This window comes from Phyllobates terribilis, unplaced genomic scaffold (assembly GCF_046119375.1).
Source record: "Phyllobates terribilis strain yellow unplaced genomic scaffold, ASM4611937v1 Scaffold_11__3_contigs__length_659146591, whole genome shotgun sequence".
Lineage (NCBI taxonomy): Eukaryota > Metazoa > Chordata > Amphibia > Anura > Dendrobatidae > Phyllobates > Phyllobates terribilis.
Genome location: NW_027362771.1, coordinates 207,219,027 through 207,244,563, shown reverse-complemented (window position 1 = coordinate 207,244,563; position 25,537 = coordinate 207,219,027). Strand labels below are relative to the sequence as shown.

The 25,537-nt window shown below is 44.2% G+C and overlaps 1 protein-coding gene across 3 annotated transcripts in view; it reads right to left on the bottom strand.

Moving 5' to 3' along the window:
* Nucleotides 1-25,537, bottom strand: part of PNPLA8 (patatin like domain 8, phospholipase A2) — a 71,849-nt gene that overhangs the window by 2,545 nt on the left and 43,767 nt on the right. For all 3 annotated transcript variants that reach the window (XM_073651986.1, XM_073651984.1, XM_073651985.1), the window contains one exon: nucleotides 5,875-6,070. In XM_073651986.1, the coding sequence (XP_073508087.1) occupies nucleotides 5,875-6,070 (196 nt within the window). The remainder of the gene's footprint in view (nucleotides 1-5,874; nucleotides 6,071-25,537) is intronic.

Here is a 25,537-nt window from a genome sequence, read left to right as displayed (position 1 = left end):
CAACCTTGAAACCCATTTTGCATAGTTATCAGACCTGGTGGTCAATTGCCTGGTGGTTTTCCTCCTTACATTGTTGCATTATATTTTTGGATACCTATGCAGATACACCGACCTGACCATTTCGCGCTGTCTTCTGTTATTGATATTGAACCATATGCTCCCTGTCAGTTACTTTCTTTAAAAATATTTTTAGCTTAAAAACTAGATAAAAATATCATATTTTTATGATACATTACACTTAAATTTACAATCTTTCTGTAGAAGTAGATTTCTGATGATTACATTAATTGGAAGTATCCCATTTTATGCCATAATTCATTACCGCAGAAGGTCTGAGAGGATGAAGCATGACAGTTCTGTAAAAATACATTTTTCTTCCAGTTTGGAGAACGATACCTGCAAAGATTCTTCATTTCAAAGACTACTAAAACACCTCTAAAACTGCAATACCTGTCATTGTAAATGCAATGCAAGCTCTATTAAAAAAATATATATATTTTTTCCCCTAAAGGGGTGTTGTCACATATATAAAGCAAATGTGTCCTGTCCAGAATCAGCCCTGCAATGCGTACCAGACTAAGGTCTCAGTCAAATAAAATATTGGCTATGTTCAGAACTGCAATCCACTCCACTGGTGAATATGCTGAGCTGGCAGAGAAGGACAACATCAGCAGATTAAAAATAGCTTCAACATCACTCTCTTTGTTAGCAAGAAAGATTGCAACAGTCACTGTGGAATCAATTCAAAGAAAAAGCAGCCATGCCTATTGAAGAGCTTATTCTTCACAATGCCGAAATGTCACTTTCTTTGTAAGGAACAGACCAGTTTTCATATGATCGCTATGTGGCAGCTGAGATGGCATTAACTCACTTATTTGTTAGTATGGATACATTATAAAGTACTTTATACCCCCAATTTATAAACTAATCAGACTCCACTTATTTCTACATGAGGAGTTCACACGAACATTAAATCTTTCTAATGTGTTTAATATCTCACAAGAGAATTTGGAGGGGTTGTCTGGTGACAACTTGTTGATCAATGGACGTCCGACTGCTAGGACCCGCATTGCTCGGCAGTAGGGGGCACTTTTGTCCTGATTAGAATGAAGCACAGTGTACAAGGCCGACCGCTGCTCCATTCATTCCCTATGGGGCTGCTGAGTTTGACTTTGTTTTTAGTAGCCCCACTAGAGTATGGATAGAGTGGCAGTCGGGCGTGCACACAGCTGTTTCATTGTGTAATGTGGCCAAAAGTTCCACCATCAAGGATAAAACTTCCCCATTTTACCAATCTGTGCTGAGTTCCAGCGACTGACCCCCAGATGACCAATAAATCACACATTTAAATTATAGTAAATGTTAAAAATTGAAGGCTACCCAGAAACGTGTATTATCTTCCTCTGTTACCATTTTCTAAGCAGTGTTTGGCAAATACACTTGATAAGGTAACGTTACTTAAGCTTTTGGAAGTGGACAACCTGTTTAAGAAATTATCTTCAGATAATTTGCAGAGTGCCCTGGATGAAGCAGCACCTGCTACATGCAGAACGACTCCGCACAGACGACTGTAGCCCTGGCATATGCTGCCAACAGGTTTTCTTCAGCGCAGCTCAAAGTGTGCCGAACGTCTTTCAGCAGAAGATTTTATCCACTATAAGTTCATGCTCAAAGCATAGAACTCTGCACTCCATCTGGCTAAACAAGTCTACTTCACCACCTTCATCACCAGGGCTGTGGAGTGGGTAAGCCAAACCTCCGACTCCTCAATTTCCATCACTCCCGACTCCACGACTCCCTCATACATGGCTCATGTTTAAGTGATAAATTTACTGTAGCATAGATTCATCTCCGCTAAAAGTCTAGACCCTTAGATCAGGAATAGGACAGACACTTATAGGACATTTTATAACTTTCCCAAATATTCCCCACAAACTGCATTGAATTACTGTACCCAATTTATTATATATTTTAGGAGTCAGAGTTGGTTCATTTTAGACCGACTCCACCAAAATGGGCTCCGACTGCGACTCCACAGCCCTGCTCATCACATCACTAGCCAACAATCCAAAACGACTCTTTGAAACCTTTCACTCCCTCCTGAGCCATAAAGTTGTGGCCCCCGTCACCAACCTCAGTGGTGATCTGGCTACTTATTTCCTACAAAAAAAAAAAAACAAACAATCACATCTGTCAAGACATTTTTGCACAATCCCCTCAGAGCCTGAATCCCCTTCCTGCCCACACTGTAGGTTCTTCAAACCTGTCAGAGAAGAACTTACCAGGCTCCATGATGCTTCTCGCCCAACAACCTGCACAAGTGACCCTATTCCCTCACATCCCCTTCAGTCCCTCTCCCCAGCTGTCACTACCCACCTAACTAAAATATTTAACCTCTCTTCTTCTTCAGGCATCTTTCCCTCGTATTTCAAACAGGTCATCATAACCCCTCTACTTAAACAGCCATCCCTAGACCAGAACTGTGCTGCCAACTACAGACCGGTCTCCAATCTTCCCTTTATCTCCAAACTTCGGGAATGCTTCTGGAACAGTCCACTCCCATTTTATCCACTATCTCCCAGATCATTCTCTTCTCGACCCTTTACAATCTGGTTTCCGCCCTTCTCACTCTACTGAAACTGCTCTTACTAAAGTCTTTAATGACCTATTAACAGCAAAAGTCAATGGTCACTACTCACTGTAGCATTTGACACTGTGGATCACCAGCTCCTCCTCAACATGCTCTGCTCCATCCGCCTCAAGGACATTATTCTCTCCTGGTTCTACTCCTATCTCTCTAACCGCTCCTTCACAGTATCATTTGCCAGGTCTTCTTCCCCTAATCTTCCCCTTACTGTCGGGTTTCCTCAAGGCTCAGTCCTAGGCTCTCTCCTCTTGTCCTTATATACTGCCCCTATTGGTCAAACCATCAGTAGATTTGGATTCCAGTATCATCTTTATGCTGATGACACCCAATTATATACCTCTTCACCTGACATCACTCCCACTCTAATACAAAATACCAGGGATTATCTGTCTGCTGTCTCTAACACCATGTCCTCCCTCTATCTGAAACTGAATCTCTCCAAAACTGTACTCCTTGTGCTTCCCCACAATACTAACCTACCTATACCAGACTTTTCAATTTTCTTGGTTAGTTATACCATAGCTCCCAAGCAACAAGGTCGCTGTCTTGGTGTCATAATTGACACACAGCTTTCTTTTACTCCCCTGTAACCTTCACCTTAAGAACATCTCCAGAATCCGACCTTTTTTCACCTTTGAAATTGCAAAAACTCTTACTGTTGGTATCCCTTTTACTAAACTTCCTACTCTACAATCCATCCTAAGGCTGCGTGCCCACGATGCGTTTTTCATGCGTTTCCGCTGCGGAATTTCCAATCTTCAAATATTAGCGCCATTGGCAACTCTACTTCTTGCTGTTGTTCCAAACAGGAGAGCATACCCTGTGTTGGGTAAAAGGGGCAGGCTGACTACTCTCATTAGCTGTGCCAGCCGCCTTCTCTCTCACGGCCGATGCGTACACCGAAAAGGGGGCTGGTTAAGAGCAGTGCCAAGAACACAGGAAGCCCTCCTTTGTATCAAGCATAAGCCAGACGTGGAACTGCTAGAATCATGCCAATACAGGTGCATCTCACTAAATTAGAATATCATCAAAAAGTTAATTCAATACAAAAAGTGAAACTCATATTATATAGAGTCATTACAAACAGAGTGATCTATTTCAAGTGTTTATTTCTGTTAATGTTGATGATTATGGCTTACAGCCAATGAAAACACAAAATTCATTATCTCAGTAAAGTAGAATAATTAACAAAAAACACCTGCTAAGGCTTCCTAAGCGTTTAAAAAGGTCCCTTAGTCTGTTTCAGTAGGCTCCACAATCATGGGAAAGACTGCTGACTTGACAGATGTCCAGAAGGCAGTCATTATAACACTCCACAAGGTCCCAGAGTTCCAATTTTTATTTGGAAATCAAGTTCCCAGAGTCTGGAGGAAGAGTGGAGAGGCACACAATCCAAGCTGCTTGAGGTCTAGTGTGAAGTTTCCACAATCAGTGATGGTTTGGGGAGCCATGTCATCTGCTGGTGTAGGTCCACTGTGTTTTATCAAGACCAAAGTCAGCACAGCCGTCTACCAGGAAATTTTAGAGCACTTCATGCTTTCCTCTGCTGACAAGCTTTTCGGAGATGGAAATTTCATTCTCCAGCAGGACTTGGCCCCTGTCCACACTGACAAAAGTACCAATACCTGGTTTAAAAACAACTATCACTGTGCTTGATTGGCCAGCAAACTCGCCTGACCTTAACCCCATAGAGAATCTATGGGGTATTGTCAAGAGAAAGATTGGAGAAACCAGACCCAACAATGCAGACGAGCTGAAGGCTGCTATCAAAGCAACCTGGGCTTCCATAACACCTCAGCAGTGCCACAGGCTGATCGCTGCCACGCCACATTGATGCAGTAATTGATGCAGAAGGAGCCCCGACCAAGTATTGAGTGCATTTACTGAACATACATTTCAGTAAGGAAACATTTCGGATTTTAAAAACATTTTTCAAGCTGTTATAAAGTATTCTAATTTACTGAGATAATGACTTTTGTGTTTTCATTGGCTGTAAGCCATAATCATCAACATTAACAGAACACTCTGTCTGTAATGACTCTATATAATATACGAGTTTCACTTTTTGCATTGAAGAACTGAAATAAATTAACTTTTTGATGATATTCTAATTTAGTGAGATGCACCTGTATCTGACGATTAGGACACCTTTGTAAATGCAAGTATATTAGTAATATAAATATACTCACATTTCAAATACATCTGAAGATAAATAGTTTTGGTGCACAACGCCCTCTAAGTGATTGGCTGCAATGGTCAATAAAAGGCTTGGGGATTGAATAGGGACCTAGGCCAAGGTACAAGAAGAGTGAGAGGAGTTTGCATTATATTTTGATATTGAGACCATTCTGGGCTGGTATTTAAAGAAGAAAAGTTAGTGTACACCCTTTTAATTCACACATATATTTGCAAGGTGAATGGAAACTTTAAACGGTTAATTACTTGAGTGACATGATGCAGCTTTCTGTGACAATACATTTCGGAATTGTTTTATCATTTGGAACACAAGTACAGATCGGCCAGGTAAACAGATAAGTCAAGAGAATTGAGTGGTCCTCTTTAATAAGAGTGAGATTCAGAAAAGTTGCCAGCTCCATTCAAAAGGAAAAACTAAAAACCTACAACGATAGGTATACATTAAACAACGGATGTGTCCCACCATGTCTTTACATTTACCAAATAAAGTAAGACTGGCAACTGAAAACGAATTGCAAATGGCCACATGGTCCTGGTACAAGTGGACTCTAATCAGGCCTCCTGAGAGTTCTATCACCCTGAAGGAAAATGCTTACACTGCTACTCAATCACTAGGTATGAGCTGTCCAAGTGTCTGGTCATTCATCATTCAATACCGTATTAATTTTAATGACAGAGTGTGACACTATATATGGCCAAAACAGAAATTTCCAAGAAGGAAACTCGGAACAAGAGCACATGGTCCTTCAGATGCATCATACATGACTTGAGAAATAATCAGTATTATCTTCTTTTGATATTTTACTCGTCAAGCCTCATTTATGAGCATTTTCAATTAGTAATACTAATAAAGTCTGTTGCTCTCTCTTATTCAGCCACTTCAGTTTCTGGGAAACTAGGTGACAACCAAAATGGTTGAGAGATCTGGAGGAAAGTGCTTTCTGTCATTTAAAAAAGTCCTTCTAGGAGACGTTAGCCTTGAATAATCATATAAACTGTAATGGAAATCCCTATGTGGAGCTCATACCTACCTTCTGTATCAGTTGCGCTGCTGATCACATTGTTCAGTTTGGCTTTCAGACTTGTATGTGTAGCTGCAGCCTTCATTGGGCCCTCGTACCGCCCTGTGCCAAGTGAAACTATGCACTGGAAAGAGGTATCTGGCCATAGGCACTTACATTCATGAAGAGCTAGTGCACATGGGTTATTTATAAGCAGTCCTCCATCCTGCAAAGTAAGTAAAATGCTCTATTAAGTATCAGAAAGTATCAAGTCAAAACTTATGCAGGGCAAAGTAAGAACCTAAAAAACTGGCAAAGTAACTAGCAAAGTTTTTACTGCATGCAATTATTACAATGTATCATTGAGCATCACATTCCACATTCTGGAAACATGTATGGTTTAACGCTGTCCCTCCAGTACAACCAGTTATCTAGCCATGTTAATCCAGATGAAGATTTTTTTTTTATTAAAAAAAAAGTAAGCTAATTGCCATACACAGCCCTAATACGAAGTCACAGATAGAAAATCCTAATCAGGTTTAACAAAAATTTCTCCATTTTGAGGATGTAAAAGTCCAGTAGTGTTGGCTGAAAACAAGAGGGGATGGCTATTACATTCTGAATATAAAGAGGCACTGCCAAAATATAAATGACCAATAATAATAATATTATTATTAATTTTAATTTCCATGATATGCCCACAGAAGGATTAAGCTAGTGGGTGTGCAGAATACCCCTGAGAGAAAACAACTTAGAAGATTCATCTTAAGGTAAACCGCGCATCAATAATAGTATTATTATTAATAATAATTATATAGCGCCAACATATTAAGCAGTACTTTACAATTAAAGGGAATCTGTCAGCAGGTTTTTGATATGTAATCTGAAGACAGTGAGGTAGGGGTTAAAACACAGATTTCAATGATGTGTCATCTATCAAGCCTTGTGCTGTTTACCTACACTGAAGGTTTTATCCTTAGGACATTATCACAGTTGTGACTAGCTGGTGCGTGCTTGCTATTCTGACGCCGCCCTCTCCTGTGATAAACTGCTCACTCTCAATAGACTATTTACATAAAAAAAAAGCCTAGGGTGGACGGAGTTAGCTTTATCAGCTATGCTTCATCGTGCCGCACCCAATGCACCCGCACTCAGATGAGGTAGCAAACACTTGCTGACAGATTCCATTTAAGGAGGGACATGTAGAAACAATAGAGACAATAAAAAGTAACACATTAACAGTTACAGTAGGAGTGAGGGCCATTCTCGCAAGCTTAGAATCTATAAGGAAATGTTGGGGGGACACAATAGGCAAAAAGTGTTAGTCATGTATTGTCCAGAGATCATTATAATGCATAGGGCATTTCAAATTAGCTGCATGATTTGGTCATCAACCAGAATCTGTTTAAGAACAGTCACCAAGTGCTATTGGGTGCATGGAAGATGTGGAGACAGATGAGAATAGGAGAGACCAGATACTAAGTAAAATTTAGAAAGAGGGAAAAAGAGAAGAGTTAGATTAGTGAAGTGAGGTGATAGGTCTCTCTAAATGGATGTGTTTTTAAAGCAAGCTTAAAATATGTTGGAGATAGGTATTAATCAGATCGTCTGGAGTAGTACATTACAGAAAACTGGCTCAGCATGAGAGAAGTCTTGGAGATGGAGGTGAGAGATTCGGATAGAGGGTATTAGTCTCACATCAGATGCAGAACGAAGGGCACGGGTAGGGATGAGATATAGGGTGGTGCAGAACTGTGGAGAGCTTTGTGGGTGAGAGAGAAGTTTGTATTGTATTCTGCAGCAACTGGGTAACCAGTGCAATGACTGGCACAGAGTAGAGGCATCGGTGAAAGGGCTGGACAGAAATACGACCCTGGTTTCTGTATTCAGGACTGATTGGAGAGGAGAAAGTTTGGTAAGAGGGAGTCCAATCAATAGAGCTCCAGTAGTCCAGATGAGAATGAATAAGAGAGACAATGACAGTTTTTGCAGCTTCAAAGATGAGAAAAGGTCAGATTCTGGAAAGGGTTTTTAAGATGCAGGTAACATGAACAAGTGAGTGACTGGATATAATTAATAAAAGAAAGTTCGGTGTCAAATATGACCCCAAGACAGCGAGCGTGCTGCTTGAGAGTGGTGGTTGAACCACCCAAGGAAATTACAATATCAGGTATAGATAGGTTAGTGGAGGAAGAAAACACGAGAAGTTTCGTTTTTCAGAGATTCAGTTTCAGATAGAAGGGGGACATGATGTTAGAGACAGCGGACAGATAATCTCTGGTATTTTGTATTAAGGTAGGGGTGGTGTCAGTAAGAGAGGTGTATAATTGTGTGTCAAAAGCATAGAGATGGTACTGAAAGCAAATCTGCTTATGGCTTGTCCAATAAGGGCAGTGTACACAGAGAAGAGGCTGTAACCTAGGACTGAGCCATGAGGAACCCCAATAGTAAAGGGAAGATTAGAGGTATAAAATAAAAGATAAGCAAAAGCTACAGTGATACACCTCATCTAAAGATAGCTTTAAAGAGTTATTCACAAAATCACAAAGTGGTCTTATATTGGCATAACTGAAAAAAAAAGGGGGGGGGGAATTATTAGAACTCTTTTTTTTTTAAATCTGTATAAGTTGCACATATCACCCTCCAAAGAATGCCTCTCCAAGCTTCATTTAACCTCTAGTTTCTACTGGAACTGTCTATAGCAGTTCTAGTGTTCATTGCTGATCCTGCACAGTGCAGTCCCTTGCTCAGGGTATGTGTACACATTTAAATATTTGTTGCAGACATTTCTGCATCAAAAACTTGTCTCTTGGCAGAAGAAAAGCTGCTATTTTTTTATGCTTCATTTTCGCAGTCATTAAAATACGTGAAAAACACAACAAAAACGCTGAAAGAATCTATGATGAAAAAAATAAGCAACATGTGCTTGAGATTTCAGAAATCTCATTCACTTTGCTGGAAGAGTGAAATGCTGTGTCTTTGTGGCAAAAACATGCAGAAAAAAAATTGAGGGAAAAACACAGCAAAAATGGGACGTGTGAACATACCCTTGACTTGCTTCCTGTCAGCATAGCTGTGCTGTATCTAGAAGGAGCTTTTACAGCAGGGATGTCAAAATCAAACACACAGGGGGCCAAAATGAAAAACTTGGACAAAGTCGCGGGCCAATCAGTAAAATGGGCCCCACAAAGTCCTCCGTATAGAATAATGGCCCCACATAGTCCTCCGTATAGAATAATGGCCCCACACATTCCTTTGTTAGTGCATTGAGCTGTAGGGTGGATTGCTGCTAAAAGGGAAAAAAAACAAAAACAAAACTCTTCAAATCTTCTTCCTTAGTGAGTGTGAACGAGCTGAGTGTGACCGGAGTGTAAGTGCAAACGGAAGTAAGTGTGTGACTTGTTTTTCAGTGACTTGGATTCAGGGAGTTTGGAAGGGAGGAATTTGGACTGAATTCCTGTCTGTATTTTATTAATTCTTTACATTTCTTTTTACTTAACATTTCTGTCTAGGGCAATCCCCATTAGGAAATGAGCTCAATTATTGACAATGCTATCCAGTGGACATCTTGCCACATGTATGCAATCCTTGAACAGCCGGTCGGGGATGCATACTGCTGTGCGAGATGTGTGCACGTTGTGCGTTTGGAAGCCCAGGTACTGGATCTAAGTGAGCAGCTGGCAACACTGAGATCCATTGACAATATGGAAAGGAGTCTGCTGCTCACTGAGCAGCTGCTCACTGGGGTAGATGTGGGGGAGGGTGGTAGTAGAGAGCTGCAGGACAGTGAGGCAGCTAGCTGGGTGACAGTTAGAAGGGGGGGTAGAGGGAAGAGCACCAGGGAGGCTAGTCCTGATCTGGCACACCCCAATAAGTTTGCAAAGTTGGCAGATGAGGGGGGTGTCTGTACAGAGGTAGCACTGCTGCAGCAAGGCATGTCCTCTGAAAGCCGGAGGAGTGTCAGCTCCAGTAAGGGGGGAAATAGGAGAGCAGGGCTGGCCAGGCAGGTGCTGGTAGTGGTGGACTCAATTATTAGGGGAACAGATAGGGCAATCCTTCACAAAGACAGGGATCGTCAAACAGTGTGCTGCCTACCTGGTGCTCGAGTCCGGCACATCACTGATCGGGTTCACAGATTACTGGGATGGGCTGGTGAGGACCCAGCGGTCATGGTGCACATTGGCACAAATGAAAAAGTTAGAGGTAGGTGGAAGGTCCTTAAAGATGATTTCAGGGAATTAGGCTGCAAGCTTAAAGCAAGGACCTCCAAGGTGGTATTCTCTGAAATACTACCTGTACCACATGCCACGCCAGAGAGGCAACGGGAGAGGCAACGGGAGATTAGGGAGATAAATAAGTGGCTCAGGAACTGGTGTAGGACGGAGGGGTTTGGGTTCCTGAAGAACTGGGCCGACTTCTCAGTTGGCTATAGATTCTACGCTAGGGACGGGCTGCACCTCAATGGGGAGGGTGCAGCTGTGCTGGGGGAGAAAATGGCTAGAAGGTTGGAGGAGTGTTTAAACTAGGGATTGGGGGGGAGGGTATTCATTTTATAGGTGGAGAAGATAGTGCAGATAGTGACCGAGGCACAAATAAAGAAATTGGGGGTGGGGTAGAAGAGTCAATATAGTAAGAAGGAATAGAGGTACAGAGAGATATATAAAATGCATGTACACTAATGCCAGAAGCCTCACCAACAAAATTGAGGAATTTTAATTAATTTTTTTGGAAAATAATTATGACATGGTGGGGATATCTGAGACATGGCTGGATGAGAGCCATGACTGGGCAGTTAATTTACAGGGCTATGGTCTGTTCAGAAATGACCGTACAAACAAGCGAGGGGGGGCTGTGTTTATATGTAAAATCATCCTTAAAACACATCTTGCGTGAGAGTATATGTGAATCTAATGAAAATGTAGAGTCCCTGTGGGTGGAGATAAGGGGAAAAAATAATAAATTACTGATAGGGGTTTGTTATAAGTCTCCAAAAATAATGGAAGCAGCGGAGAATATCCTCATAAAGCAAATAGATGAAGCAGCGACTCAACTACCCTGAAATACATTGGGGAACAGAAACCTGTAGTTCAAGCAAAGGTAATAGGTTTTTGACAACTATGAGAGACCATTACCTTTCACAACTGGTTCAGGAGCCAAGCAAGAAGGGGGGCACTGCTAGACCTAATATTAACCAATAGGCCAGACCGCATATCAAATATACGAGTTGGGGGTCACTTGGGTAATAGTGATCACAAATTAATAAGTTTCATGTATCCTTTAATAAGATGTGTAGTAGAGGGGTTACAAGGACACTAAACTTCAGGAAGGCAAATTTCCAATGGTTGAGAGATGAACTTAGTGCAATAAACTGGGACGATATCCTGAGACATAAAACTACACAAAGCAAATGGGAGACATTTATTAACATCCTGAATAGGACCTGTGCACAATATCTACCCTATGGGAATAAACATGCTAGAAAAAGGAGGAAATCACTATGGCTAAATAGAGCTGTAAGGGGCACAATAAGTGACAAAAAGAAAGCATTTAGAGAACTAAAGCAACTAGGTAGTGATGAGGCATTAAATAAATACAGAAAATTAAATCAATTCTGTAAAAACCAAATCAAGGCAAAGATTGAGACAGAGACTCATTGCCAGAGAAAGTAAAAATAATCCCAAAATATTCTTTAACTACATAAATAGTAAAAAACTAAAAAATGATAGTGTTGGCCCCCTTAAAAATAGTCTGGGTGAAATGGTGGATGAGGATGAGGAAAAAGCCAATATGCTAAATGATTTTTTTCAACAGTATTTACACAAGAAAAAATTGCATGACAGAAAACATGATTAGTGATAACAAAAATTCTCAATTAAATGGTCACTTGCTTAACCCAGGAGGAAGTACGGCGTCTAAAAATCATTAAAGTTGACAAATCCCCGGGCCTGGATGGGATACACCCCGCGTGTACTGCAGGAATTAAGTAACGTCATAGATAGACCATTGTTTTTAATCTTTAAAGATTCCATAATAACAGGGTCTGTACCACACAACTGGCGTATAGCAAATGTAGTGCCAATATTCAAAAAGGGGACAAAAACTGAACTTGGAAATTATAGGCCAGTAAGCTTAACCTCTACTGTGGGTAAAATCCTGGAGGGTTTTCTAAGAGATGCTATACTAGAGTATCTGAAGAAGAATAACCTCATGACCCAATATCAACATGGGTTTACGAGGGACCGTTACTGTCAAACTAATCTGATTAGCTTTTATGAGGAGGCAAGTTCCGGACTGGACAAAGGAAATGCAGTGGATGTTGTGTATATGGACTTTTCAAAAGCTTTTGATACGGTTCCACACAAAAGGTTGATACATAAAATGAGAAAAATGGGGATAGGGGAAAATATATGTATGTGGGTTAAGAACTGGCTCAGTGATAGGAAACAAAGGGTGGTTATAAATGGAATACACTCAGACTGGGGTACCACAGGGGTCAGTATTGGGCCCCCTTCTTTTTAACATATTTATTAATGACCTTGTAGGGGGCATACAGAGTAGTATTTCAATATTTGCAGATGACACTAAACTCTGCAGGGTAATCAATACAGAGGAGAACAATTTTATATTACAGGAGGATCTATGTAAACTAGAAGCTTGGGCTAATGGCAAATGAGCTTTAATTTGGATAAATGTAGGGTAATGCACTTGGGCAGAGGAAAGAAAACGTATAATTATATGCTTAATTGTAAAACACTGGGCAAAACTGTAACTGAAAAAGACCTGGGTGTATTGGTGGACGACAAGCTCACGTTTGGTGACCAGTGTCAGGCAGCTGCTGCAAAGGCAAATAAAATAATGGGATGCATTAAAAGAGGCATAGATGCTCATGAGGAAAAGATAATTTTACCTCTATACAAGTCACTAGTGCGACCACACTTAGAATACTGTGTACAGTTCTGGTCTCCGGTGTATAAGAAAGACATAGTTGAACGAGAGCGGGTGCAGAGAAGAGCGACCAAGGTTATTAGAGGACTGGGGGGTCTGCAATACCAAAACAGGTTATTACACTTGGGGTTATTTACTGTGGAAAAAAGAAGGCTTAGGGGTGATCTTATTACTATGTACAAGTATATGAGGGGACAGTACAAAGACCTTTCTACTGATCTTTTTACTCTGAGGCCCGAGACGGGGACAAGGGGGCATCTTCTACGTCTGGAGAAAAGAAGGTTTAATCATAATCACAGACGGGGATTCTTTACTGTAAGAGCAGTGAGACTATGGAACTCTCAACTCCCTGCCGCATGATGTTGTAAGGAGTGATTCACTACTAAAATTTAAGAAGGGCCTGGATGCCTTTCTTGAAAAGTATAATATTACAGGTTATACAGTGCCTACAAGTAGTATTCAACCCCCTGCAGATTTAGCTGGTTGACACTAGAGATGAGCGTTGTTCTACTCGAACTGTTCGCCAATCTCAAATTCGAGCTGTTCTGGGCGGTGTTCGAGCCGGTCGGCGAACACGAACAATTTGAGAAAAATTCGGCTGTTCGAGGTTATGTTCGATAACTGTTCGTGCACCAAAATCATAACTGGATTTTTTCTCAGTAATGATGAAAATTAATGTTAATACGCAGTTTGAGTGTACAGCGGGGCGGGGGGAGGGGCAGGGGATGGATCTCTGCAGGAACAATGAAGATCTCCATTTTTTTTTCTCTTTCCCGCATTTGCAGTGGGGAGGTGCAATCTGTCAGCCTATCAGCAGCGCACACACGGAGCGAAGTGCTTTTTTTCACACAAGCAAGGGCATGTGTGATTGGCAGTGTATGTCACATGTCCTTGCCCTATAAGACCAAGCCATTTTCCCCGTCGCCACCATTTTCTCACTGCTGCAGCTGCGTGTTAGACGGCACCGCTGTTGCTGTGTGCGCTATACCTTGTTAATTTCAAGCCAATTTTCGCACAAATATACAGATAGCTTGGGAGTAGGGAATAGTTGTGATTGCAGTCCTTTTAAGGACTAGGTTACAGCATTTCCTACGACTTTTATCAGGCAGGTCTGTGCTCTTAAATAGATAGATTGTGGGAGTAAAGACTAATTGTAATTGGAGTCCTTTTCAGGACTAGGTTACATCAGTTCCTATCAGTTTTTGCCAGGCAGGTCTGTGCCAGTGCTGTGCAAGTTTTTTTCACAGCATTTGGCTGAATCTAGCAAAGCTAATCCTTTTTGGCCTATTGCAGAGTGTGTTAGTCAGTGGAGTAGCCTATCTGTGTTGCAAGATATACCACCTGTGTATAGAATACCAATTTTTTTACTGCACCTAGTGAAGTAAAATCTTTTGGGCATAGCATCATTCTATTAGTCCATCTATACTGACCTCCATCAGGTTGCAAACTGAATATAATTTTTTTCTGCATCTAGCTCTGAAAAAATATTTGGGCTTCTAGCAGTGTGTGGGACTTGGTCTATTAGTCCATCTATACTGACCTCCATCAGGTTGCAAATTAAAAATAATTTTTTTCTTCATTTAGCTCTGAAAAAATATTTGGGCTTCTAGCAGTGTGTGGGACTTGTTCTATTAGTCCTTCTATACTGACCTCCAGCAGGTTGCAAATTGAATATAATTTTTTTCTGCATCTAGCTCTGAAAAAATATTTGGGCTTCTAGCGGTGTGTGGGACTTGGTCTATTAGTCCATCTATACTGACCTCCATCAGGTTGCAAATTAAAAATAATTTTTTTCTGCATCTAACCCAGCCAATAGTTTTGGCCTAATACCACAGTTTGGCCACTCAGCTCTGCTCGGTTACCATCCATTGTTTTTTTGTGCAAACAACTCCAGAGTTGTGAATTAGTTAACCACCAAAATGAGTGGAAAAAGGCCTGCTGCTGGTGGAAAGGGGAATAGGCGTGTTGGGAAGGGGAAAAAAGGTTGTGTCCGTGGGGTAGGTGCAGAAGAAAGACCATCTTCCAGCCAAACTAAAATGTCTACTTCTTTTAGCGGACAATGTGATAAGATCCCTTTCTTACGGCCACGCCAATCGCTACAAATTCCAGATGAGGCACAAAAACAGCAGGTGCTTCAACGGATATCAAGTGCTCCTTTAAGTGGGCTCTCCTCCACATCAACTTCAACATCACAAATACTCCAGTCCTCAAAGGTGTCACCCAAATCGCACTTGCTTCCTCACAGCTCCCAAATCTCCAGCTGCCCGTCTGAGTATGAGGTAGAACAGATGGTTGAGTCTGCAGAGCTGTTTACTCATACTATAGCCTGGGAATCAGAGGTCGACTCCAGCACTTCTGTGAATCCAGACGAGGAAATGATCTGCACTGATGCCCAGAATCTTTATGAGTCGGATCCAGGACCAGACGCAGAAGGTTCTGACCATAATGTAGACCCTCATTCCCAAACTGTAACTCCTGTTGGTGGAGACAATGAGGAAGACGATGATAAGACTCAAATACCTGATTGGAGCAACAACTTTAGTTTTTTGTCAGGGCAGGAACAGGTTGGCTCTGAGGACGACGGGTGTGATAACGCACAGGGTGATGATGATGAGGTCGGAGATCCCACTTACTGTCAACCCACAGTCAGCCAAGAGATGAGGTCAGCAGAGGAGGTGGAGGAAGATGCTAGTGACGACGAGGTCAGGTTGCGCCTTCCTGGACAGAGATGTAGTACTGGAAGCACGTCAACAACTGCATCCTCAAACACAACTCTGCCTCTCACCACAAGTCGTGGTGGCTCTTCAGGTCGCATGGGTGCTAAGCCTTGCATAGCCTGGGCATTTTTTCAGATCGATAAAGATGACCCAACTCGTGTTATCTGTAACATTTGTCAGCAAAAGCTAAGTAGAGGCCAAAAAATACATAGTTTGAGTACTTCATGCATGAACCGGCACATGGACATGAAGCATAAGTTGCAGTGGGAAGCTCAGTGTGCTACAATGCGGTCTAGCCGGCCGGGCCAACCACCGTCTGCCATATCTTGTGCATCCGCGGCCTCTTCATCCTCTGTGACTGGGGGGACAGCAGTCACACCTGTTTTGGGGCGCAGACCTGCCACCTCTTTACCCGCAACAGCCAGCGTGATTGGCAGGTCATCATTTTCTTTGGAGGTGGTAACACCAGCTGGTCTTGAGCGCTGTCCGACATCGATAGCACCACCTTTGGATCAAGGCAACCTAACATGTCCGCCTGCATCTTCCTCACAGACCGGCAGTTTGCCGGGGACACCCTTATCAACCCCGTCTAAGCACAATAGCCAGCCCTCGGTCCCTCAGATGTGGACAAGTAAAAGACCATTTCCTCCTAGCCATGAGAAAGCTAAGAGGTTGAATTTCACCATCTGCAAGCTCTTGGCTACAGAAATGCTGCCTTTCCGCCTGGTGGACACAGAGGATTTTCGAGACCTTATGTCCGTCGCAGTGCCCCAGTACCAGATGCCCAGTCGGCACTACTTCTCAAAGAAAGGTGTGCCTGCGCTCCACCAGCATGTCGCACACAACATCACCGCTTCTTTGAGAAACTGTGTGTGACAGGGTGCATTTCACCACAGACACTTGGACGAGTAGGCATGGACAGGGGCGTTACATGTCGCTGACTGGGCACTGGGTAACTATGGTGACAGCAGGACAAGGGGCTGCTGTCCAAGTCTTGCCGTCCCCACGAGTTGTGCGTCAATCCTCTTTATGTCATTTTTCCTCCACTGCTTCTGCCTCCTCAACCTCCTCTCGGTCTTCCACCTGCACCCAAAGCCTGTCTGGTCAAGCCACAAGCTTTCTAACTGCGCAGAAGGGATCCTGCACACCTCCTTACTATGCTGGCAGTAGGGCTCAACGTCATCAGGCGGTTTTTACTTTGAAATGTCTGGGAAATGTGAGTCACACAGCTGAGGAGTTGTGGTCAGCTCTGGAGAACCAATTTCATGAATGGTTGTCTCCACTGGACCTGAAACCAGGGAAGGCCGTGTGCGACAATGCTGCAAACCTGGGTGCGGCCCTTCGCCGGGGAAATGTCACACACGTGCCTTGTATGGCTCACGTGTTGAACCTGGTTGTCCAGCAATTTTTAGCCCACTATCCCAGACTAGATGGCCTTCTGCAGAGGGCACAGTCGCTGTGTGCTCACTTCCGCCGTTCGCATCCCGCAGCTCAGCGACTTACATCTCTACAGAAGTCGTTGGGCCTGCCACTTCACCGGCTAAAATGCGATGTGCCTACCCGGTGGAATTCAACTCTGCACATGTTGCAGCGACTGTGGCAGCACCGACAAGCCCTGGTGCAATACGTTCTGACGTATAGCCTGGGCCAACGAGATTCAGAGGTGGGGCAAATCACGCTGGAGGAGTGGTCTCAGATCAGGGACCTATGCACCCTTCTGCACAGTTTTGAAATGGCGACGAAGATGTTTAGTGCTGACGATGCCATTATCAGCATGACTATTCCGGTGATTTACATGCTGGAGCACATGTTAAACAGAATTCGGAGTCAGGTGGTGGCACAAGAGGAGGTGGAGGAAGTAGAGGAGGAGGAGTTGTATGCGGAAGGGCTAACATCTGCAAGGTCCAGACGGTCGGCAGCACCAGGGCGGCAGGCATGTGAGGGTGGGGGAGATGATTTTACCAGGGCGCATGGTAGCAGCCAAACTAGTGAGGAAGGTGCAGGAGCCCAGGAAGAAGTGGAGGACGAACTGATGGAAGACTCATCAGATGAGGGAGACCTTGATCACATTTCTGTTGTGCGAGGTTGGGGGGAGAGGACAGAGGAAGGAAGCATGATTGTTACCTCGCCACCAACACAACAGGGACTTGGTGCTCCTGGATGCGCAACACACATGAGTGCCTTCTTGCTGCACTACCTGCAACATGACCCTCGAATTGTGAGAATTAGAAATAATCCTGACTACTGGGTTGCCACACTGTTAGATCCCCGGTACAAAAGTAAATTTGCAGAAATTATTCCTGCCATAGAAAGGGATGCACGCATGCAGGAGTATCAGCAGAGACTGTTGCAGAATCTTACATGTGCTTTTCCACAAAATACCAGTGGTGCACGTAGTGAATCTCACAGTTCCAACTTGCCAACCGTGGGACCGTCAAGTGTTCAGCACTCAAACCGTAACAGAACCACAGTATCTGCTGGTAACATCAATTTTGCGGAATCATTTCACCACTTTTTTAGCCCATCCTTTGCAATGCCACAGGAGACAAGAAGTCTGACACATATTCAACGCCTAGAGACGATGGTACAGGAGTATCTCCAAGTAAACATTGAAGCCACGACTGTGTCACTGGACCCTTGCTCTTTTTGGGCTTCCAATCTGGATAAATGGCCGGAGCTAGCCACTTACGCCTTGGAGATCTTAAGATGCCCCGCAGCCAGCGTTCTGTCTGAACGTGTGTTCAGCGCTGCTGGTGGTGTGCTGACAGATAAGCGCACGCGGCTCTCCACTGATAATGTAGACAGACTCACGTTCATAAAGATGAACAAATCATGGATCCGAAACGACTTTTCTACCCCTGTGTCATCCTGGGGAGAGTAAAAGCTTGATGATTGGTTAAAATCACCCTACCAACCGTTTTAAGCTTTCAAATTACTAATCATGTTTATCTGTATCTTGACTGGAAAATAATTTGGGCTTTGTAGCAGTGTGCAGCACTGATCCTATTAGGCCATCTATAATAAGCTTCACCAGATTTAAAATTAAAAATAATTTTTAGCTGCATCTAGCCCGGAAAATAATTTTGGGGCTCCGAGATGCGCAAGACACATAAGTGCCTTCTTGCTGCACTACCTGCAGCATGACCCTCATATTGTCAGAATTCAAAGTAATCATGACTACTGGGTTGCCACACTCTTAGATCCCCCAAACTTTTCGATCAACCTTTTCATTTTAATAAAGACCAAAAAAATGGTCATTTTTGAAATTATAAGCATTAGCAGGTTGTTAGAAACTGAAATCAAACAGTTTTCAACTCAAAACTTTATTCTAGGTGATGTTACATTTTCACATAGGACCCCTTGTTCGAAAGGAGCTTCTGAACTCTCTCGTCCATTGAATTTGTCAGGTTTTGGATGGTTTCTGCTTCAATTGTTTTGCATGAGGACAGAATACCCTCCCAGAGCTGTTGCTTAGATGTGAACTGCCTCCCGCCATCATAGACACTCCTTTTAATGATGCTCCAAAGGTTCTGAATGGGGTAGAGGTCAGGGGAGCATGGGGGTCACACCATAAGTTTGTCCCCTTTTATGCCCATATCAGCCAGAGATGCAGATGTTTTATGTGCAGCATGAGATGGTGCATTATCATGCAGAAAAATGATCTTGCTGTGAAATACACGGTTCTTCTTCTTGAACCATGGCAGCAAGTGCTGTTTGAGAAAATCCACATACATTATGGAGTTCATCTTTAGCGCCTTCAGGGATCCTAAAGGGGCCGACAATCTCTCTCCCCATGATTCCAGCCCAAAACATTACTCCACCTCCTCCTTGTTGGCGCTGTAGCCGTGTTTGCGTGGGGTGTCCATCAACCAGCCATCCTCCACTCCATTCATCTGGACCATCGAGCGCTGCACGGCACTCATCCGTGAACAAAACAGTTTTGAAATCAGTCTTCATGTAATGTTTGGCCCACTGGAGCCGTTTCTGCTTGTGTGAAGTGGATAGAGGAGGTCGACAGGATGGCGTATGCACAGCTGCAAACCTCTGAAGGACCCTGCATCTTGTTGTTCGGGGGACGTTGGAGGCACAAGCAGCTTCAAAAACTTGTCTGCTGCTATGACAAGGCTTTTTTGCCGCTGCTCTTTCAACCTGACGTAATTGCCTGTAGGAAAGAGTCCTCAATTTGCCCTTATCAGCACGCACACGTGTGTACTGTGAATCAGCTACATACTTCTTGATTGCCAAGACACTTCATTCTGATCATCGCACAATGTTGATTGTAGTCATGCCTTGACCTAAACACTCCACAATTTGTTGCTTCTCAGTAGCCGACACATCCTTTTTCTTTCCCATTTTGGCAGAAAATGTAGGCTGCTTAATAATGTGAGAGAGCCTTCTTAAGTAGTCTTGCCTTTCATTGGACACACCTGCCAAACTAATTAGCACAGGTGTCTGCAATTGCTTACAGTGATATAAAGAGCCCTGACACACATCACCATCAATGAGTTTAACTGACAAACAAACAAATTCTTCCCTTATCACTCCTAAACACTTTTTGCATAATAATTTGGAACGCGGTGTACATGTGCTTTTCCACAAAACACCAGTGGTTCACGTAGTGAATCTTACAGTTCTAACTTGCCAACCGTGGTCTGTATGGAATTGTTCAATAAAGGGCCCAAAATTAAGATAACATAGATGGGAGAGGTCTCTATGAATAGGAATTCCTAAGTATTTGATACCCTGTGAGGGCCAGGCAAAAGGAAAGTTGGACTGGATGGAATCCTATATGGATTTAGGGAGGGAGACATCGAGGGCCTCAGACTTCGCTGCATTGATTTTAAAATTTTACCATGTAACAAAGTGATCTATTTCAGCCATAACAGCAGGGATGGATATATGTGATTGAGTGATATATACTAGGACATCATCAGCAAATAGAGAGCACTTGTACTCGGTGCCTCCCACCTCAATCCACCTAATATTGGGGTTATGGCGAATTGATGAGAGCAGGTGCTCCGTCACTAGGATGTATAAGAGAGGGGACAGAGGACATCCCTGCCTTGTCCCATTGGTGATTGTGAAAGGTGATGAAAATGTTCTGACGCACCCCCTGGGCCTTGGGACACCCGGAGCCGGACCCTTTTTGGTGGATGCTGGTGGTTGTAGTCTTCGTGGCGGCGATCCGGTTCCGTGGCTCAGGGCGGTCAAACCAGTGGCGGAACTATTTATGTGGTTTTGATGTTTAAATGTCCGACTACGCCACCCGTGGATTGCGGTCAGAGTGAACCGCCGCTACAGGGCAGACCGCTAAGGCTGGTGTTGTGGGTGCAGCAGAGCGTAGCATAACTCCCCACGGGAGGAGTATAGCCTCAGGGCAGTGTATGCGGAGGATGGGGGTGATGGTGCAGGGCAGCAGCAGTAACGACACGGAGTCAGTGATGCAGTTCAGGGCCTTTACTCACAGTTCTTATTATCCAGACCACGTCTGCAGGTAACGGCTGCCCACGTCGTACTGTGCTCACCAGGTGAGGGGCTCAGACAACTCCCAGATAACTTTGGAGCGCTTCACAGGACCCCCTTTGTGTGTCCTTTGTCTGGCCTTTCTTACCAACACTTCTGTCCGGCTGCCTCGGGCCTCCTCTTGGTAAACTTGGCGCCAGTTTCCCTGACCCTATGTGGTGCCTTCCTAGCGGGTGGAGCAAGGGGCTGCGCCACATAAAATGTCAGAGCCTCCGGTTTCTAGCTGAGGGTCGTTTCCTGCCTCCACTAGTTCGGGGACCGGTCTCCCCCTTTGGCCTGACCCCTCCACGCAGGTGGATTCGGGCGTGCGGTGGCGACTCGCCCGTCCGCACCCCTGGGATCCCTTCATTTCTCGTTCCTGGAGCCTTCTCCGCTCCTCTTCCTTCCTTCTCCCTCTTGCAGGCCTGGGCCTCTGTTACTAGGCCCGCCTCCGGAGCAGAGCTCATGCAGAGCCCCTGCTCCCTGCCACTTCTGCTCAGACTTCTCTGCACTGAACTAAGATGGTGCCCACCTTTTATACTCCCTTCTCAATGCACCCAGGAACTGCTTCCTCCCTGCTCCTGCACTGCAGGGTTCCCCTTCCTCAGTGTTCCCTCCCCCCACTCCAGCCAGGGACAGGGACTGTCGTGCCCATCTCAGGGGCATATTGGTCGCCCTGCCCCACGGCAATGTGGTGTAATGCATGCAGGTGTCGGGTCCTGATCCACACTCCATCCTTATCTGAGAGTGAGATATCACACCTCTGGGTGAGGTGCAATACGTCTGTAGCAACCGAGCCCTCGGTGCTACAGTTCCATTTATCTTCAGCCTAGGTGACGTATTGTGATACAGGGCCGTGATTTTGGCTATAAAAGGGTCCCCTAGACCCCTACCCCAAGCTTTTTAAGAGAATCATATATGGCGTGCCAGGAGACTCTATGGAATGCTTTCTCAGCATCCAACGAGAGTATCTACTTACAAATTTTTAACTGCATCTAGCCCAGGAAATACTTTGTGCCTAGTAGCAGTGTCTGCTAGTCAGCGGATTATCCCGGCTGTTAAGCAAGCTACACCACCTGTAGTTTGGACACTTAATTTTTTCAAAGGAAATGCTTCGGGACCACGGGATACTTAGTGAAGAGCATCAGGAGGCACCCCAAGGCATAGGGGCTGGGACTGGCACTAGGATGCCTTGCGGTGGACAGCAGAGCTCGATCCTTATAAAAGCTTTTTAACTGCAGCAGCTTTAGTGGACGCTACTGGAGCTGGAATTACGCGGCTGCTGGCATGAGACTTGCCCTCCAATAGATCCTTGTAAATGGATTTAAAGTGTATTCATTCAAATTAGAGGGACAATTTAAATTAAAAAGCTTAGAGCTGCCTCCACCACAGGGGGGCTCTCTCGACCCACCAGCGGACAGGCACCAGTATTGGGAGAGGGGGGCTGGCCGTCAGGGTTCACCGCGGCTCTGGCACAAACCCGGCGACACGGAGGTGGCACGGGCAGGAGCGGACTGGCCGTCTCGGCTTCTCACTTTTTGGATTTTAGAAGGGCATGACATGCCTATATCTGTGTCTCCCCCTCCTTTTACTCCTCCACCTCTTTTTTTTTCGCATGACTATATGTACTTGTCACTTTTCCATGTGTTAGTTGTGTCTTCTGAGCAGTTTGTCAGCTTTTGGACACCTTTGAAGGTGTTTTCTATGTGTTTCTATGTGTTTTTGTTTGCCTGCCATTGGTTTTAACGGTGTTCGAAGGTGTTCGACGAACAGTTCGGCGAACACACGGGTGTTCGACGAACCGAACCGAACTCGAACACTACGGGGGTGGCTCAACACTAGTTGACACATGCGGAATTAACTTGGCATTGTGACATTTGTACTGTAGATCAGCCTGGAAGTGGGAAATGCACTGCAGCAAATTTTGTTTTTGTTTTGTTTTTTTTGAAAACGTTAAAAGTTAATTCAGAGTGTCATTTATTATTCAACCCCTCAAACCACAAGAATTCTGTTTGGTCCCCCAAAAGTATTAAGAAGTAGTTCAGGCACCAAGAATAATGAGCTTCACATGTGTGGATTAAAGATCTCTTTTGCCAGCCTTTTCTGACTATTTAAGACCCTCCCCAAACTTGTGAACAGCACTCAGACATGGTCAACATGGGAAAGACAAAAGGAGCATTCCAAGGCCATCAGAGACAAGATCGTGGAGGGTCACAAGGCTGGCAAGGGGTACAAAACCCTTTCCAAGGAGTTGGGCCTACCTGTCTCCACTGTTGGGAGCATCATCCGTAAGTGGAAGGCTTATGGAACTACTGTTAGCCTTCCACGGCCAGGACAGCCTTTGAAAGTGTCCTCCCGTGCCGAGGCCAGGCTTGTCCGAAGAGTCAAGGCTAACCCAAGGACAACAAGGAAGGAGCTCCGGGAAGATCTCATGGCAGTGGGGACATTGGTTTCAGTCAATACCTTAAGTAACGTACTCCACCGCAATGGTCTCCGTTCCAGACGAGCCCGTAAGGTACCTTTACTTTCAAAGCGTCATGTCAAGGCTCGTCTACAGTTTGCTCATGATCACTTGGAGGACTCTTTGAGACAGACTGGTTCAAGGTTCTATGGTCTGATGAGACCAAGATCGAGATCTTTGGTGCCAACCACACACGTGACGTTTGGAGACTGGATGGCACTGCATACGACCCCAAGAATACCATCCCTACAGTCAAGCATGGTGGTGGCAGCATCATGATGTGGGGCTGTTTCTCTGCCAAGGGGCCTGGCCATCTGGTCCGCATCCATGGGAAGATGGATAGCACGGCCTACCTGGAGATTTTTGCCAAGAACCTCCGCTCCTCCATCAAGGATCTTAAGATGGGTCGTAATTTCATCTTCCAACAAGACAACGACCCAAAGCACACAGCCAAGAAAACCAAGGCCTGGTTCAAGAGGGAAAAAGTCAAGGTGTTGGAGTGGCCTAGTCAGTCTCCTGACCTTAACCCAATTGAAAACTTGTGGAAGGAGCTCAAGAATAAAGTTCACATGAGACACCCAAAGAACCTAGATAACTTGGAGAAGATCTGCATGGAGGAGTGGGCCAAGATAACTCCACAGACCTGTGCCGGCCTGATCAGGTCTTATAAAAGACGATTATTAGCTGTAATTGCAAACAAGGGTTATTCCACAAAATATTAAACATAGGGGTTGTATAATAATTGACCCACACTTTTATGTTTAAAATGTAATAAAATTCAACTGAGCAACATAACTTTTTGGTTTGTAAGATTTATGCTTCTGCTCATAAAACCTACTCTCGTTTGCAGTTTGAAGGCTCTAACTTATTTGCATCTTATCAAACCAGCTAAATCTGCAGGGGGTTGAAAACTACTTGTAGGCACTGTATATACTAGATTCCTTGATAGGGCATTGATCCAGGGAACTAGTCTGATTGTCGTATGGAGTCAGGAAGGAATTTTTTTCCCCAATGTGGAGCTTAGTGTTTGCCACATGGGTTTTTTTTTTGCCTTCCTCTGGATCAACATGTTAGTCTATGGGTCGAACTAGATGGATTTAGTCTACCTTCAACCTTAAAAACTATGTTACTATGTTACATAGTCCTCCATACCGAATAATGGCCCCACATAGGGGTGGTGGCTCTGGTGTTGGGGGCCAAATAAAACCACCCTGTCAGCCAGATATGGCCCATGGGCTGGAGGTTGACACATGTGTTCTACAGTGAGGGATGATTTCATGGAAAAATAAGGAGCCTCCTTCATTGCAGTGTAGAAAGCTCATACCAGGAAGCAGCGTTGGTCAGGTGAGCTGGTAAGTAAAATAAGTCATGTGCTGCAGGATGGGCTGTATACAAAAGGGATGAAAACAGATATACTGCATGATGGGCCTCTACTTAGAAGTGCTGAGAGGATACACTGCAGGAGGGGACTGTATTCAGGGGCTGTACACAGGTACTGAGATTAGTTGAGTTGTGTTTGTGGCCGGCTGCCGAGAGAAATCAGTGATATAAAAATGAAAATGCTGCTCTATTGATGCATACAACAGAAAATTATCTTCTGTCATATGCATAAACAGAGCAGCATTTTCTGCTTCACATAGCGGAAATCAGCAGCAGGCAACTAACACTGATCATCACAGCCATAGTGGAGGAGGACAGGAGAGTTAAGCTCTGCTAGAACCAGCTAAAAACACATTCCAGCTATAGTGATATAAATGGCAGAAGATAGAATCTGTTAGGCAGGGTACTGGTCAGGAGGAGCATACGGTGCACAGAAGCATAAGGTGACTTCTACACTTAGCTTAATGATAACTCAGAGGATGGGCTGGTTAGGAGCACACAGGAGAGAGAGTGAGGGGTCTGCAGCTACGAGGAAACGCAACTGCTGAGTGACAGATAGAGATGTGAATAGACACAAAAGGTACAAGAAAAAAAACTGTTAAGATTAATCTGCATATTAACAATAAATATGCAAACCATAGAAAGGAAGAAAACATTATTGATGAAAAAGAAAAACACAAAAATAAAA